The following is an 18204-nucleotide window of genomic DNA, read 5'->3' as shown; positions in this document are numbered from 1 at the left end:
ATAACAGTTTTTTTGGAATCTCAGTATCTCCCCTTCATAGACCAAGTTCATCATTCTAACCAAACATTGCCTTACAAAGGGGATCTCTAACCACCCACTGAACCGTAACACATGAGAAGCATACTTTCAAGAAACTCTTGAGATACTATTAAGAGAGGCCTGAAGAGGCCTCACTATGGATACAATTGGTGGAAAAAGATGGCATGGCCACTCCTTTATTCTATGATCCACTAAATCTTTACATAGGGACCATCAAAGAATGTGTGTTCATTGGCCAAAGGGTGCCTTTCACCTACTTCAGAAACATAGGTGACACCTTTAAATATATGACAAAAAAGAATGACAGAATCTGTTACTGAAGGGTCAGGGTTCTGCCTCCTTTGAGCTCAAGTTCAGCTACAAACTGCCCTTGTAAGTAATTTACTTGACCGAGGAAGAAAGATTTCAAAACTAGGTAAAAACTAAACCCAAGAGGCTGCGCCCCTGGCCGAATGGGACTGTAAATGTCCGAAATGACATTAATGTAGCATGATGATGGCACATGCCAGGAGATTCCTGACTATTCCAGTTGGATGGCCACCTACAATATAGACAAAACTGTCCAAATCCTTATTAACAAATGATACGCCAATAGATGTACCCCAGTACACTACAGATGGACAATCAGGAAGTATAATAACAAGCAATTTACTAGTATTACCAAGCATTCATGAGCAACAGTTTCCCCTGCCAACCGAGCCAAGAATCAGAAAATCAACCTCACCCCCTATCACATAAATGGAAGTGTCCCAACTGTTGCTGAAAAATAACCTTATCACTACAGCGGATCCCCTTCGAGTGACGAATGTAGTCTGCAGATACAATTGCCTTACTGAGGGAGGATTGCTCCATTCCAACATCAGTCAGATATCAGCAGCACCCAACGGATTCAGTCTACAAGGGAAAGCATACATTTCAGGATTCTACATAACTGATACTGCAGAAGACCTCAACTATCTCAAGTACCTGGAAGCCCTCTGTATACAGGAGAATCCCTCACTCAGCCCCCAGGGAGCTGTGTACCTGCCACGAAGTGAATACTAGGTCTAACTGGGCTACCTGGATAATCTGGATTAGGACCCGGTAGGTTGACACAGATCCACAATTATTGTGGTCTTGCTGAGGAGGGGTGCCAGTAACCGCTGGCTGCAAGTCCTGTTCTTAAATTCTGCTTTGCTAAAATGGGCTATTTGAAAAATTAACATTTCCTTCCAGAAGCACCAATTCTTTCCTAGGAGCAGGTTAAGATGTATTAATACTGGGGAATTGGAACATAGTTATATATATATATATATATATATATATATATATATATATATATATATATATATATATATATATATATATATATATATATATATATATATATATATATATATATATATATATATATATATATATATATATATATATATATATGCTTGTCACTAAATTGCATGTGAGCTAAGACCACGGGAAAAATAACAGGAGTACCAAGCGTTTCCGTGTCATTTCAACACATTTTTGAAGCACAATGCTAAAGACACCGATAATATCTAACAAAGTAAACATAAAAGCTGAAAACAACTTCTTCTTCGTTTAACGTGCTTTTTCCCATTTTTTTTATATGGGGTAAGCACGATGCCTTCTTTTGAAGGAAAAAAAATTGAGACAAATATTCAAAATCCAGTTAAAACCAGTACAAAAGGTACAGAACAGCTCAACATACAATAATAGGAAATTCTCCCAGGTTTCTCAGGGCTGCATTTACAGAGTCCCTTGCGTGAATTGCAAGTTTTAATATAGACAATCTGGGAAGGAACTGGAGACAGAATTACGCCACACAGATAGAGTTTGAGAACGGGACAAATGTCGAATGCTTTATTTTTACACATTGATAATTTTAATCATATGATTCGTTGGGAGGTGGCAAAAGTTGTTTTATACTGTAACAATATAACTCGTAGAAATGTTATTGAATCGGCTTTGATTAAATATCGCGGTGACTTATTGAATGTAAGCCAGGGTATGTACAAACTAGACGCATTTGTTGTTAAAGAGATTTGTAACTCATTCTTTTTAATCACCTGTTGAGCTGTTCTGTACCGCTGTACTGGTTTTCACCGGATTTTGAATATTTGTGTTTCCATTTTTTTCAGCTTTTATGTTTACTTGGTTAAATATTCTCGGTGTTTTTAGCATTGTCTCGAAAATGTGTTGAAATAACGCGAAAGCGTTTGGTGGCTTACCCTGTATTTTTCCTGTGGGCTTAGCTGAATATATATATATATATATATATATATATATATATATATATATATATATATATATATATATATATATATATATATATATATATATATATATATATATATATATATATATATATATATATATATATATATATATATATATATATATATCGTATAATCTATATAACAATATTTCTCCATGTAAATCCTCCATAGTCTAATTTTGATACCATACATGCATTCTTTCGTAACGACTGATTACAACATGATTATAGACAAAAGAATATTACCTTTCCATTTTAAAAATCCCAGCCACGCATGACACTTATTAAGACTTCATTATCAACATCAAGAAAACCTGCTCCAATGAGGCATTTCCTGCTAACAAAGCGTGAATGGGAGATTAGATTGTGACATGAAGTCTCAGCGTGGTGTACCGAGCATACTATGATATTTTGCCATTAGACTAAATTTCTGGATTTAGTTGCATTTTATGAATCACGAAATATTCTTGGCAGCGTAGTATAAACGAACAAATTGCTCTAAAAGTAACAAAATGCCATCTTTTGTCACTGGTAGCGTAAAAAGAACAGAGAGATTACTCAGACGAGATAAGACACTGTGTGACCGTACTGATGATTTAATGATGAAATTTAGGAAAGGTGGCTGCCAGACGTAGATTACGATGAAATTTAGGAAAGGTGGCTGCCAGACGTAGATCACAATTCAAACACTTTCATTCCTAAAGATTATGAAATAAATTCAAGAGAACTCTTTTATTATCAGTATTAGACTATAATTTCGGCCCAATAAAGAAAGAGATTTAAGTTTTAAAAATGTGAGGTTGGCGGATAAGAGGTTGTGGGTGTTTTATTGACGTCATTCAGTCATGCTGGCTATCATATTGAGTTCATTCTGATGAACAAAAAACCAATGTTTAAACACTTTTTTTTTATGCCAATGACACTAAAAGCCTCCTACAATTGTCATCATAAGAACAATACTTATTTACGACCGCTGAAAATATGGCAATAAGCGAAGCTTAACTTATAGTCCTTTCGCCTGGGGCCGAGTCAGGGTTCGTTCAGACGCGGTTTGATATCAACCACTCGACCAGCAAGTTGTCCGGTGACGTGAACCTGCATTTTGTGTGCGTGTTTACAAAGGAAAACGCTGCATATTACTTTACTTACTCATTTTTTTCCCCGGTAAGTACTATCTGTTATGCATTTACATCCTGGAAGTCGATCTGTTCGTTTATGTTGGACTAATGTGGCCTTTTGCAAAATTTTCCTCTTTTATTAGTCTTATTATTATTATCCTAGACATTGTGGACCTAGAGGGACCGCTTCGAATGTTTGCAGAAGATTCATATTCATAAACTGTTCCAGCGCTTAAAAGTAATTTTTATTTTATATTAATTAATTGGGACAATCAAATTCCTGTTATGTAACGTTAGGCTTAATCCATTATTTTTCAGTCATTGTTATAACCTCACAAAACCACAGTATAGTGAAGGAAGTTTTTATTAAAACTTAAATTGTGACTTGAACGAAGTAGGCCTACATTTGTTAGACGTGCTAAAGCGACAAGGGAGAGGGTACATCAGAATCAGCAACAGGGTTAAAGAAGAAAAAGAGTTCATGAGAATTTAGAAAGGTACATGACGATGAAAAATAAAAGAATAGTTGGTGACAGGAAAAAATTAAATGGAGTAGGCGGACAGGAAAATGGTGAAAATTAAGTTTTTTTTCTCACAGAAACAGCAGTTTTATCCCCCAGTGTGAGCGCGTTATACCATGTACGAGGAAATACGTAGATTAATCAGACGCCATGAGAGGAACCCTAATTTTCTTACGATGGCCAAGTTAGCCAAGGTCGGTTTGTGTGACGTCACGGGATATGCCCTGCGTGGACTGCGCACTTGTGGCGATTCGTTTTCATGGCGCGAATTATGATTTCCGCAGGAAAATGTTTATGAGGCACTAACTTGCCACCTTTCTTCGAAATACATTCTTTCCTCATAGATCCCCGTTGGAAAACTGTTATTAAATACTTTTTCCTCATAGATCTCCACGGGGAAACTGTAAAAAGAAAAAAAAATAGCTCTCGCACGCCCCCGGGAGACCAAGGCACCGTAGGTTGCGCCATATGAAAATGGAGACGATGCAATAATATTAGTTCGATTTTCCGCATGCGTTTTGGGTGTGCAGTGGGGTTCCTTGCCGCTGTTTTCATCCTCTCTTTTGTGACGCATATACTTGCTTTGAGTATCACTGAAAATATTATCTTTGCGGAACGTGTGAATAAGCATAGGACTACATGTTGGCTGCAGGTTTTGTGTTTTATTTAGCTTGAATTACATTAATTACCTGTTCCGAACGAAAGTTGTATGCTTCATGATGCTGTAGCACAAAGTAGGTCTAGCCTATTAATAAATTTCGTAATTACTGAAACTTGGTGTTAATTAATCTTATCCATTTCCAAGTGAGATCACCAACTTACGCTGCCTCATTCTTAAAGCAGCAAAGATTTTTTTTTTTTCGAGAACTAAGTTATTCTTTAGGAAAGGAAATGCGCAAAAAGGTTGATGATATATGTATGTGTGTGTGTGTGTGTGTGTGTTATGACAGGTGCAGGAACATAGTGTTTTAGTCAATGCTAAATGACCTCAGCTACATAAGCTTGCCTGATGTGCAACTATGCTCAAATAGGCGACATGATTCTTTTTGTATCGTCCAAAATCTCTTGACTCAACGTAACGTTGCCAAGTAGTGTTAAACTTCTTTCTTAATTTCCAGTGTCATACATGTCAACAAGTTTGCGAATTCACGGCTAGCACTGCTTTCCCTATGGTTATGTAAATAAGATCCCTTTTATGGACTGGTATAATTCGTAACTTGTGTGATTTGAACTGACATTTTTTTTTTTTATCGCTTAGCTCAAAGCACGGTGTGATAAGGTTAGCAGTAGACCTAATAAGCTCAACAGTCATAACAACGTTATCAAAATGGGAATATGAATTACTACGAGTTTTCTTTGAATGTTGAAGTTTTAGGCTGTGCTCAAGCTGCTTGTATGTTGCAAAATGATTTATAGGTCTAGAAAAAATAATCTAAGCCTTCTGATGTAATCTCAGTTACTAAAGAATTTATCTGTAGAGATTACCTGTTCTTTGAAGAATAAAAGATGATGATGATTTTAATTATATGGAGAAGGTGGCCATTAATCGAAATATCTATTAGTATTAATAACAAGGCCTATGGAACACTTGTTTTTTTAACTGGCTTAAAATATTATTGTTTTCTTAGAAGTCCTTCTGCTCGCTTTTGGTGTATAATTTATTCATTCATAAGGTAACTTGAAATGCAAGAATGTGTAGGTAACTTCATATGCTTTCTGGCGAGAAATTTTTAATATAGAGATGTGAATGCTAAGTGCAATGTATTTATAGTAAGTAATAGAAATCTAACACAGGCCTAGGAACAAAATCTTGGCTTTAACAAAAGTATAATTGCATAGGCGAATATTAGCTAGTAAGCCATAATTTTTGAAGTGGTTAAGAAATATAACAAATAATTTTATTTTTATGAAAAACCAAATATTCCTCTAACAAATATAAAATAAATTATTTCAAAATAATTTAATTGTCGCTACTCATTGTAGTGTAGACCTATGTTACACGAACAGTTGCGCCGCCGCTCACCCGTCGATACCGTTGGATGCATTCTACTTTCGTATTGACTTATTTATATTTTTTCAGCGTTGAGGTGTAAAAACAATCAAATATGGCTGTTTCAGATTTTATGGTTCCATCGGAAGCAATATTAATGTCATAACAAATTTTTTCGTTTTTCTATTTACCATTTGAACTGAGGTTTGATGGTGACTTTTTTGTCAAAAAATGCATCGGCGATGAGTGAACGAAAGTTTTGAAAATGTTTCGTAACTGTTTTTCCGAAATTTGGCTACACGTGATATTTTCGTACAGTTTTGAAATATATGACAGATGTCAGCCTTATGAAACATATTATGACCTTACTATATGAAATAATCGAAATAATTGATTAATATGGAGCATGTTATTTGCCAGTTTGTGAATTTTGAACGAAATCCTGTGTAATCATGTTGCATCACTTAGAGCATAGCTGTACCAAAGATCCGAAAAACTAAAATTTCACTTTTTTCAGGGAATATATAATATAATATAATATAATATAATATATGTATATATATATATATATATATATATATATATATATATATATTCAAAAATCTTCATATTCTTCTTAGCATGACCCATAGTCGCGTTTACTGACTCCAACCCTCCCTATTAATCTTGGCTTGGGACCGGCCTGAGTTGGGCTGGCTTCCCCCTCTCCCCCCCCCACCCCCCGCGTCAATTGCTAGATTACTATCGTGTAACACATGTCTTTTAAAATGACAAAATGAAAAATCTGCCTTTTTAGTTTTCTGTAAAAGAAAACTATTGTGACGGATTTGTCTGTCCGTCCGCACTTGATTCTATCCGCGCTTTTTCTGTCCGCCCTCAGATCTTAAAAACTACTGAGGCTTTTTTTTTTTTTTTTTAGCTGATAGGTAAGATGGGTGAAAGAAGGGTGAGGGCAGTTAGCTAGCTAACCATGGTACGGAATAGTTTAGAAAGTGAAATATTAGTAAGAGTAATGTCAAGTGTGGTTTATCCACAATTTTATTTAAAAAAGGAGTAATTTTTCTAATATTAACATAATACAATAATAATTTTACATTATAACAACATGGTAAATTGTACATATTGCATATTTTGAATTTTATTTCTTATTAGTATAATCATATTTAAAACATAAAATAAAATAAAAAATTAGTTCCAATTTCCTCATTTTAACCTTGATGTTAATTATCATAATGATTTTGCATGATACCTACATAGTAAATTCTAAATATTACTTTTCACAAGGCTTTTCTTAATAATATAATGGTTGAGGTTCATCACATGAAGATATGAAGATACTCTTCTCCACCATCTGTGGTCTATGTTGTTTTGGGTGGTTTCTCTCTTCTGCTACGGATTCTTCTGTTAATTCACTGTTGTACTGATCTAGTTTGCTCCATATGTTTGGTTGCCAGTCTGTATAATCTTTGATTAATTGGTTCTACTTTGTATTTTTGTGTATTTGTTCTATATTCAGACCGTCATCTTCTTGATTGTTTCTCACTGCGGACCTTAGTATCTTATTTTTGGAATTTTTGTAATGCACTTATATTGGAAGTCGATGCTAAACACGTGGGTATTGGTGGATATTCCATTATTGGTCTGATCAGGCTTTTGTAGAAATGGATTTTGATATTTGTGTTCATATTCTAAATCGTTTTAGCTTTGTATTTTGTGTTCTTGCTATTCTTAGCCTTTCTCTCACGTGTCTTGATATTCCTCTTTGTCAATGCATTCCTAGTATTCTTGTGCTTTTACTAAATTCATCGGTTTGTTGGTCTAACATTATTTGTGCAGGTTTGTAAGCAGAACACTGATACTAGTTGGAATTTAGATTTATTTGTCTTTATCTTCCACTTCTTTTCAAACTGATTTATTCTTTCAATTTGGTTCATTGTTTTTGTGCTACTTGTCTTTTCAAAGTTGGATCCCTTCTTCGAGTGCGTTTTTCTGGGTGTATAATTATTTGAGTTATATCATCTGCAAAGCAGACATCAGTACAGTACTCTGGTGGTGAAGTCATATCTGATGTATATAATATGAATAGTGTTGGACTGAGTACAGATCTTAGGACTCCACTTTGTAACGAGAATGGATTCCTATGTAATTTTGTGACTTGATTGCTGCTGTTCGATCTTTGATGAAGTTGCATAGTATTTTCTCAAAAATGTCTGGAAGGTTGAGATGTAATATTTTGTATTGAAGTCCTTGTATCCATACTTTGTCAAATGCCTTTGTTATATCTCTACATACTAGGTTACATAGGTACCTTCTTCTTTGTGATAGTGCAATACTCTCTCATATATGTTGCTATTGCAATCTGGGTCCCTCTTCCTTTTCTAAATCCATATTGATTATTATTGTGTAGCTGATTACCTTCTAGGAACAACACTAATCTGTTGTTAATTATTTTCAAATATTTTGCCAGTACTTCTAGTAATGATATTGGTCTATAATTCTCTACCTGACTAGTATCTTTTCTGGTTTGGAGTATCAAAATCATTATTGCATTCTTGAATATAATTTGGAAAATATCCCATTGAGAAGGGCCCAGTTGTATATTTCTCTTAATTTTTCCCGAGTGCAATGTCTGGTAAATTTTGAATTATGACCTTATTAATTCCACTCTTTCCTGGTGCTTTGTGTTTAAAATTTTTAATTATTATTTTGATTTCCCATAACTCTATTTTTCTTGTTAATGGGGCAGTCTTCATTGAGTCTGCTAATATCAGCTGCATGATGCGGATTTGCTCTATTTCTATGTTGTTCAATGAATTCATTGACTATTGTCTCATGTTGGTTGTCAGAAATTTTGGTTATCCTCCTGCGTTATCTGGAATATTTCCTGCCAGTAGGCCTTGTGCAGTACTTCCTTCTCTTTGTCATCATATTTTCTCATTCCATGCTTTTAGTATGGCGAAGTAATAGTTTTGCTTCCCATCAGTCTTGCAGAGTTCAAAATTGTTTTGGAGTTATTGTACTGTATTTCTGTGTTTTATTAGGTCTTTAATTTTGATGATATAATCTTGGAGTTTTCTTGTACTAACTGTTCTTGTAATGACATCTCTTCTCATTAATATGTTGTTCCACCCTGTTATAAGTACTGTGTTTTTGGATGTTGTTGTAGTGCCATTGTATCAATTTCAACTTATCACTACTAATAGGATGTGGAAGTGTGGTGTATTTAAGTTATGGGTATATGATTTTTATTGCTTCCTCTATATTTTGTACCATTCTTCAAGCTCGCCATCTACTATTTCTTTTGTTATTTCTATTTCATTTGAATTTATGCAAATTGATCCACCCTCCAATCATCAAACATACCAAATTGCAGCCCTCTAGCCTCAGTAGTTTTTTATTTTATTTAAGATTAAATTTAGCTATTTTATTTAAGATTAAATTTAGCTATAATCGTGCTTCTGTCAACGATATAGGCCAGGCCACCACCGGCCGTGGTTAAAGTTTTATGGGCCGCGGCTCGTACAGCATTACACCGAGACCACCGAAAGATAGATCTATTTTCGGTGGCCTTAAATATACGCTGTACAGAAAACTATTCGGTGGCCTTAAATATACGCTGTACAGAAAACTATTGTGCCGAAGAAACTTCGCCGCATATTTTACTTTTTTTGTTTTATTTGCAGTTCACGGAAAGACACCACGATGCCCGTGAGAGTAAAGGAATGGCAACAGACCCTCACTGGAGAGTTGAGGGAACATCTGGTGTCCAAGCTGTGAGTATACACACACACACTCCCCGATTTCTTTAGTTATTTTGGGACTTTCGTCGGCGTTTGCCATAGCACGCGAATGACTTCATCTTTTCAAAATATATGCTACGAGGAAGTGTGAAAACTGACTCGTCTTTTCAAAATATATACTACAAGAAAGTGTGAAAAGTCCTTCCGAGTACCCACACGGCTTCTGAAGGGCGCCGGGCAGTAAGTTTTAATCATATTTCTTCAGTACTAGCCTTGAAATAATCACAGAAAATAGATATATCTTTCCGAGGTCTCGGCATAATGCTGTATGAGCCGCGACCCATGAAAATTTAACCACGGCCCGGTGGTGGCCTATCCTATATCGCTGCCAGAAGCACGGTTATGGCTGACTTTAACCTTAAATAAAATAAAAACTACTGAGGCTAGAGGGATGCAATTTGGTATGTTTGATGATTGGAGGGTGGGCGATCAACATACCAATTTGCAGCCCTCTAGCCTCAGCAGTATTTAAGATCTGAGGGCGGACAGAAAAAGTGCGGAAGGACAGACAAAGCCGAAACAATAGTTTTCTTTTGCAGAAAACCAAAAAAAGTGTCTGAGGTAATAGAATAAGCTCTCTCTCTCTCTCTCTCTCTCTCTCTCTCTCTCTCTCTCTCTCTCTCTCTCTCTCTCTCTGCAGTTTCCCCTGGAGCAACCTGAATGCCCACAATGACGATGGGAGTGATTGTTTTCCAGAGGTCCTTTATTCCTCACACCGCTGGACTGTGGAACAGCCTCCCTATTGAGGATGTCGTGCAATTGGAACTTCTTCAGAAGTTCAAGCGAAGATGCAACGCATTACTATACCCTAATACAATTCAACTTGTACATTAATCATTTACTTGCATCTTTATTTATATATTAATTTGTTAATTTATCTGTTTTTCTAATAATTGATCTCCCCTTTCTCTATTTCCTATCACCTTCTGTTACTTCTTTCAAATGAACACCATAATATTCTTTGGAAGCTTGAATTCCATGTCAGTGGTCCCTGTGGTGGGCTTGTTCCATACGAACAGTGTTCATCTTCTGAATAATAATAATAATAATAATAATAATAATAATAATAATAATAATAATATATTATTGCAATTTCATTTCCAGGGTGTCTGCGATCCGCCCAGGACAATGCTTCACGCCGTATGATCCCACGCTGCAGAATTTAGTTGCTTATGCAAAAAACGTGGAAAGTAAGATCTTCGACATGGCCAACTCTAGGGTAAGGGCAGTTCGTAGAGATTTTATGTCTTTTTCGACAATTCCTACTTGAGTAGTATTCTTGCAACTGAAGTCTTTTATCTTTCCCTCCAGTTGTCACCTGGTGTTTATTGCTTAATGCAAGGGTTTTTTTTATGCATTTTTCTGACGTGTAGAGGTCCTACATCCCTAAATATTTTTCCATAGTAATCATCAACACCAAAGTGGCAAATCAGGGTAACTTCAGATAGGGTCACGGCCGTGCAAATGAACTCGCGAAGAATTCATTCATTAAAAAATCCTCATAGCAGCACGAGTCTCGAAATGGAGAAACAAATCCGCAGTTATGTACGGGTACAGACATATTTAAAAATGAATCTCTACGGAGAGCTTGCGGGAATCAGTTCGATTCCCCTTTTCAGTCTCGAACAGATTCCCGAGAGGTATCTGATTCCCCTTTTCAGTCTCGAACGGACTCCCGAGAGGTCTCTGTGAAGATTTATTTATAAATGTACGTATACTCACACATAACTGTGGATTTGTTTCCCAAAAGTATTCAGTAAGATTCCAATCTCATTCTATGGCAGCCTGAGTACTACCATCTACTGGCAGAGAAGGTCTACCTTATACAGAAAGTGCTCGCGGAGGAGAGACAGAACGCCTCGCTCCTCGAGGACCAACTTCAGGTCCTCCAACTGGTAAGGTCCTACAGTAGACTTACAGAACCCCTGTCATTCAGATAAAAGTATAATAATAAATAAAAGTAGATAAATAAAAATAAATAAATAAATAAAACTAAATAAATAAAACCATATAAAATCCTTCTGACAATGGTTTCATAGTGCCCTTTTAGAACATCTTACTCTCGATTTTTCATTCAGCGCTGAATGACCTCGTAGGTCCCAGAGCTTGGCCTTCGACCTATATTGTATATTCCATCGACCTTCTCCACTTACAGAAACAGTAATTAGCTACGCACACGTAACGAAAACTAACGGGTGGAAGGAATATGGGTGAAGAATGTGAACTTTCGGCGAAAGAATACATAAGATATTGAATAGAGAGGATGGAAAGTGTATTACACGCCCCCCCCCCCCAAAATTTTGGGAAATTTTCTCGACTTTTCTCCAAGGGGCGAAATTCGAGGTTACTGATACAGTACGAGATTAAAGAAGGAAGGAATATAGAATTTAAGCCAAAGGTCAAGCGCTGGGACCTATGAGGTCATTCAACGCTGTGAAAGAAAAATCGACCCTAAGAAGGTTTGAAGGGTGTAACAGGAGGAAAACCTCGCAGTTGCACTGAAAAAATTGTCAGAGAGGGTGGAAAGTGAGATGGAAGAAAGAGAATATGAACGAAGATACAGTAAAAAGGAATGAAAGAGAATGCAGCTAGGGGCCGAAGGGACGTTGCAAGGAGCCTTCAGTAATGTCTACAGTGCACCATGTGAGGTGCACTGCCGACCCCACCCCCCTATGGAGCAATAAGAGATTAATGGAAAATCCAACTTGATGATTTTGAACAAGGACGAAATGTATGTATGTATTATGTGTGTGTGTGTTCAGTATTTTGTATCTGTCAAAAATAATTATAATTACTACCCTAAAACAATTCTTCTTGAATTTTACTTAAAATTTTGTCTTTATTTATTTGTTTGTTGATTTATTTTATCTTTTCTAATAACTGATCTATTCTTCTGTATTTTCTATTGCATTCTCTTACTTCTTTGGAATGAACACCAAAATATTTATGGAAGCTTGAATTTCAAGTCAGTGGCCCCTTTGGTGGGCTTGTTCCATATGAATAGGGTTCATCTTCTGAATGATAATAATTATTTTAATTTAAACTGATGTAGTAAAAAACTTAAAATTCCTTACTATCTAGACTCAGTACAAAATTGTCTTTTTTTATTTTTTGTTGAATTACAAATGAATCAATTATCCATAACCTACAGCAGTAAAAATTTCTAATATCTGTCACTAATGGCGAGTGTAGGAATTTTGATTATCAGACCCTATCTACTGGTGTCTTTCATTCCAACTCTGATCTGACTGAAAGCTTAAATGATTTTTTATTCGTCAGGGAGTGTGTGACTAAATAGGATTGGGATTATTCTGTGTATGTTTCTGCGAATGTTAAAAGTTAGGCTAAAGCTATGCTAAGTTCAACATATATCAGTGAATGTCTGTAACATTATTGAGTTTTTAGCATTTTATGTCCCATAGGGGGTAGCGCTGTCAGTGCACCTCAATCGGTGCACTGTAGGCATTACTTAAGGTTCTTTGCAGCGTGCCTTCGGCCCCTATCTACAACCCCTTTCATTCCTTTTAGTGTACCTCTGTTCATATTCGCTTTCTTCCGTCTTACTTTCCACCTTCTCCCAACAATTGTTTCATAGTTACACCTTTCAAACCTTTCTACTCTCATATTTTCCTTTCAGGGCTGAATGACCTTGTAGGTCCCAGCGCTTGGCCTTTGGCCAAAAAATACTATATTCCTTAGCATTTTATGAAATAAGCCATCGGAATTACAATTAACACTTCTAAAAGTCTCTGTAACTAACCATAAATTTAACTGCTGAGTAAAGTATGAGCATTTTGTTTTTTTTTGAGTTGACAGTAAATATTTACAGGCGATATCACAGAAGCTAGTTGGTTAAAATGATATCAGCTGCGTTTATTTATCGTCAGCTTAAAATTTGTATGTATATATATATATATATATATATAACATATATATATAAATATATATATATAAAGGACCTCATTCAAACTGGATGGTATCTAATGGGTTTTATTCAAAAGTTACAGCTTTCTTGGACAAACAGTCCACATTATCAAATATCCGTACAATGAGCAAACGCATAGTCCGGCTGTATTTATATCTGTGTGCTGGGTACTTTTATCCTATAATCGCCTAAGCTCTTCTTCCTGTGTGACCTCCACCCTCTCTTGACCTTGGTCTTTCTCTGATCCCTGGTTCCGATGTCCGTTTTCCGTGCGTTCTGTTGCGTTTTCTTCGTTTCCTTGCTACTGTGGAGTATACGATTTTCTTGATATGCTGTCTTCAAAGCCGTTTCCGGTGTTCCCTGCCATCGTGTTGTTGGCGCAAGTTATGAAGGCGTTCTCTACAACCAGTCTAGATGTTTTGTTGGTGTTCCTGTACAGAAAACTCATATTTTCCCAGTCTATTCTGTGATCATTTTCCCAACAGTGTTTGGCAACTGCCGACGTCTGATTATTGTGTCTTATGTTCTGCAGATGTTGTTTGCTTCGCTCTTTACATGATTTGCCAGTTTCGCCATAGTACCCTTCTTCACAGTCTAGACACGCTGCCATATAAACCCCCTCTAATCTCTTCCCCCTCTACCAACTTTTTGTTTCTATCTATTTTATTCCTAATGGTGTTTTTGTAGCTGCCTATCAATTTGAAATTATTTAGCTTCCTGTTGATGGGTGCAATAGAGTTGTTGTCCGGAACTGTAATTATTTTCTTTCCTACAAATGTTCCTTTTCAATCCTTTCCCTCTCCCCAAAATAGTTTTTCCTTGCTTTGATATGTGCCCACCCCACCAATACTTAGGGTAGCCTAATCTCCTAAAACTCTCCCTCAGGTAATCCAACTCTTCGTCTAAAAATTCGGGACTGCAAATCCTATAAGCCCTGATGGCCAACCCTGTCATTAAACCTATTTTTATTTCTTTCCTATGACTGGAGAACCTATGTATGTATGAATTGGTGTGTGTCTTCTTCCTATATACCTTTGAATTTTAAATTCTCCCTACCCTCTTGACCAGGACATCCAAGAAAGGAATTTCTCCTTCCTTCCTTCTTCTAATGTGAACTTGATGTGTTCATTTAGTTTATTTATGTTTTCTAAAACTTGTGTAGATCTTCCTTTCTCCCTTGTAAATGATCAAGATGTCATCCACGTATCTTACCCATTTTACGATATTTAAGTTCCCTTTATTTACTTTGCCCACCTCTTCCTTTTCAAACCATTCCGCCATAAAGATATTGGCTGGGGTGGTGAAGACTTGAACCCATGGCCACGCCATTTTTTTGTATATAATGGTTTTTTGCATAAACATTAACTGGAGGCCGCTGTTGCAGCGGCCGCCAGCATACGACGATAATAATTTTCATAGTGACATAAGTCGCATTTTGGATATAAGAAATGCTAAAAAAATGTTTTCAAGTGGGGTGAAAACCATTATATACAAAAAAAATGGTTCAAAGTCTTTCACCAATTCTAGCTAATATCTTTATGGAATAGTTTGAAAAAGAAAGGTGGGCAAAAGTAAATAAAGGGAACTAATATCGTAAAATGGTAGATACGTGGATGACATCTTGATCATTTAGAGGAGAAAGAGAAGATCTACATGAAGTTTTTAGAAAACATAAATAAACTAAATGAACACATCAAGTTTTACATTAGAAGGAAAGAAGGAGAAATTCCTTTCTTGGATGTCAGGTCAAGAGGGTAGGGAGAATTTAAAATTCAAAGGTATATAGGAAGAAGACACCTCAATTCATACAGCATAGGTTCTCCAGTCATAGGAAAAGAAATAAAATAGGATTAATGACAGGGTTGGCCATCAGACTTATAAGTGCAGTCCCGAGACGAAAGTTGGACCTGAGGGAGAGTTTAGGCAGTGGGCTACCCTAGTATTGGTGAGAATTGGGCACATATCAAAGCAAGGAAAAACTATTTTGGGGAGAGGAAAATAGAAAAAGGAACATTTGGTAGGAAAATAATTGCAGTTCCAGACAACAACTCTATTGCACCCATCAACAGGAAGCTAAATATTCAAATTGATAGGCAGCTACAAAAAACACCATTGGAATAAAATAGTTAGAAACAAAAAAAGTCATTGAAGGGAAGAGATTAGAGGGGGGGTTTATATGGCAGCGTGTCTAGACTGTGAAGAAGGGTACTATGGCGAAACTGGCAAATCATGTAAAGAGCGAAGCAAACAACATCTGCAGAACATAAGACAATAATCAGACGTCGGCAGTTGCCAAACACTGTTGGGAAAATGATCACAGAATAGACTGGGAAAATATGAGTTTTCTGTACAGGAACACCAACAAAACATCTAGACTGGTTGTAGAGAACGCCTTCATAACTTGCGCCAACAACACGATGGCAGGGAACACCGGAAACGGCTTTGAAGACAGCATATCAAGAAAAAATCGTATACTCCACAGTAGCAAGGAAACGAAGAAAAAACGCAACAGAACGCAAATAAAACGGACATCTGGAACCAGGGATCAGAGAAAGACCAAGGTCAAGAGAGGGTGGAGGTCACACAGGAAGAGCTAGGCGATTATAGGATTAAAAGTACCCAGCACACAGATATAAATACAGCCGGACTATGCGTTTGCTCATTATACTATGATAATGTGGACTGTTTGTCAAGAAGCTTGTAACTTTGAATAAAAAACTCCATTAGATACTCAATTTGAATCGAGACTCACTTTAATATTCTACTAATGCAGAACAAATTGGTGTGTATTAAAGAGTTATATATATATATGTATAATATATATATATATATATATATATATATATATATATATTATTTATGTACATAAAAAACAATTTCAAGGAATCTTAATGCATTGATTTTTAACTTCCAGGAATAAAAGAAGAACCACTGAGGTGATGGAGACTTCATTCTTTGTTTAAGCTGTACAGTTACTCCAGAGTGACACGTTTTAATTTTGTAACAGTAGTCTTTAAACTCTTAGACCCAACACCTATCATAAATATTTACGTTATCGATTAAAAGTAATCCATTATTTGTGTATTACTATGCCCCTGAGCTTTGAACTTCAAGAGGAAAGTGACAATATGTTTGTTAAATAATGTCGGTAAGCAAATGATTCCAAAAGAAGCATTTTGTACATTTCGATGTACTTGGCGCGGGAACGCGCCTGAGCGCAGTGTCTGTCAGGATTGCCAACAGTAGCGAGATACAGCGGTTCTTGGACAATTTAAGCCACTTTTTGGTGCAATTAGTCTAACAATAGCAAAGCATGGCTGTACTTGGGGGGCAACTTAACCCACTTTTTGGTGCAATTAGTCTAACAACAGCAACGCACGGCTGTTCTTGGCGGGCAACTTAAGCCAGTTCTTGGAACAATTAGTCTAACAACAGCAATGCACGGCTGTTCTTGGGGGGCAACTTAAGCCACCTTTTGGTGCAATTAGTCTAACAATAGCAATGCATGGCTGTACTTGGGGGGCAACTTAAGCCACTTTTTGGTGCAATTAGTCTAACAACAGCAATGCACGGCTGTTCTTGGGGGGCAACTTAAGCCAGTTCTTGGAACAACTAGTCTAACAACAGCAACCCACGGCTATTCTTGGGGGGCAACTTAAGCCACTTTTTGGTGCAATTAGTCTAACAACAGCAAAGTACAGTTGTTCCGCGGGCAACTTAAGCCACCTCTTGGAACAATTAGTCTAACAATAGCAAAGTGTAGCTGTTCTTGGGGCAACTTAAGCCACCTCTTGGAACAATTAGTCTAACAACAGCAAGGCACAGCTGTTCTGGAGAGGAACTTAAGCCACTTCTTGGAACAATTAGTCTAACAACAGCAAGGCACAGTTGTTCCGGGGGCAACTTAAGCCACCTCTTGGAACAATTAGTCTAACAACAGCAAACCGTAGCTGTTCTGGGGCAACTTAAGCCACCTCTTAGAACAATTAGTCTAACAACAGCAAGGCACAGCTGTTCAGAACAACTGAATCATCCGGCCGCGATTGTTTTAAGCAACTATAGAAAAATGCCATTCAAAGTAGCTAAATCTTCGTTCCGTTGTTCAAAGCATTACTGAACACACAAAGGGATTATTAACAGCATCAACCCGTAGCATTGCCACCAGCAGCGAAGCATAGCTGTTAGGAGCAACTGAACAACGGTAATGCACGAGACTGCCAACTGCAGTGTGTTGTATGTGGATGTGTATGTGCATGTATGTATGTATGTATATATATATATGTATGTATATATATATATATATATATATATAACACACACACACACACACACACACACACACATATATATATATATATATATATATATATATATATTGTAACGACCAGAGTGGTCGTTATGCAGGTTCTTTAACATACTCAGGACGGGGCTGTCATGACTGACGGCAGATGCAACAAACAAAGGAGGGGAAAACAACAAAAACAATATAATGAGCTCAAATTTAATTTATTTACAATATTTACAAGTGAGACAGGT

General features: G+C 36.6%; 1 protein-coding gene across 1 annotated transcript; it reads left to right on the top strand.

Annotated features, from left to right (window-relative positions):
* Window positions 1–3332: 3332 nt before the first annotated feature.
* LOC136825793 (protein cbp-1-like) lies at window positions 3333–16744 on the top strand. Its single transcript, XM_067082701.1, has 5 exons — window positions 3333–3478; window positions 9627–9716; window positions 10848–10962; window positions 11528–11638; window positions 16583–16744. The coding sequence occupies exons 2-5, from the start codon at window positions 9646–9648 to the stop codon at window positions 16586–16588; spliced, it is 303 nt and encodes a 100-aa protein (XP_066938802.1). The 5' UTR covers window positions 3333–3478; window positions 9627–9645; the 3' UTR covers window positions 16589–16744.
* Window positions 16745–18204: the final 1460 nt, after the last annotated feature.

This window comes from Macrobrachium rosenbergii, chromosome 39, assembly GCF_040412425.1.
Source record: "Macrobrachium rosenbergii isolate ZJJX-2024 chromosome 39, ASM4041242v1, whole genome shotgun sequence".
Classification (NCBI taxonomy): domain Eukaryota; kingdom Metazoa; phylum Arthropoda; class Malacostraca; order Decapoda; family Palaemonidae; genus Macrobrachium; species Macrobrachium rosenbergii.
The sequence above is the reverse complement of the archived record's forward strand: the minus strand, read 5'-3'. Positions and strand labels throughout refer to the sequence as shown.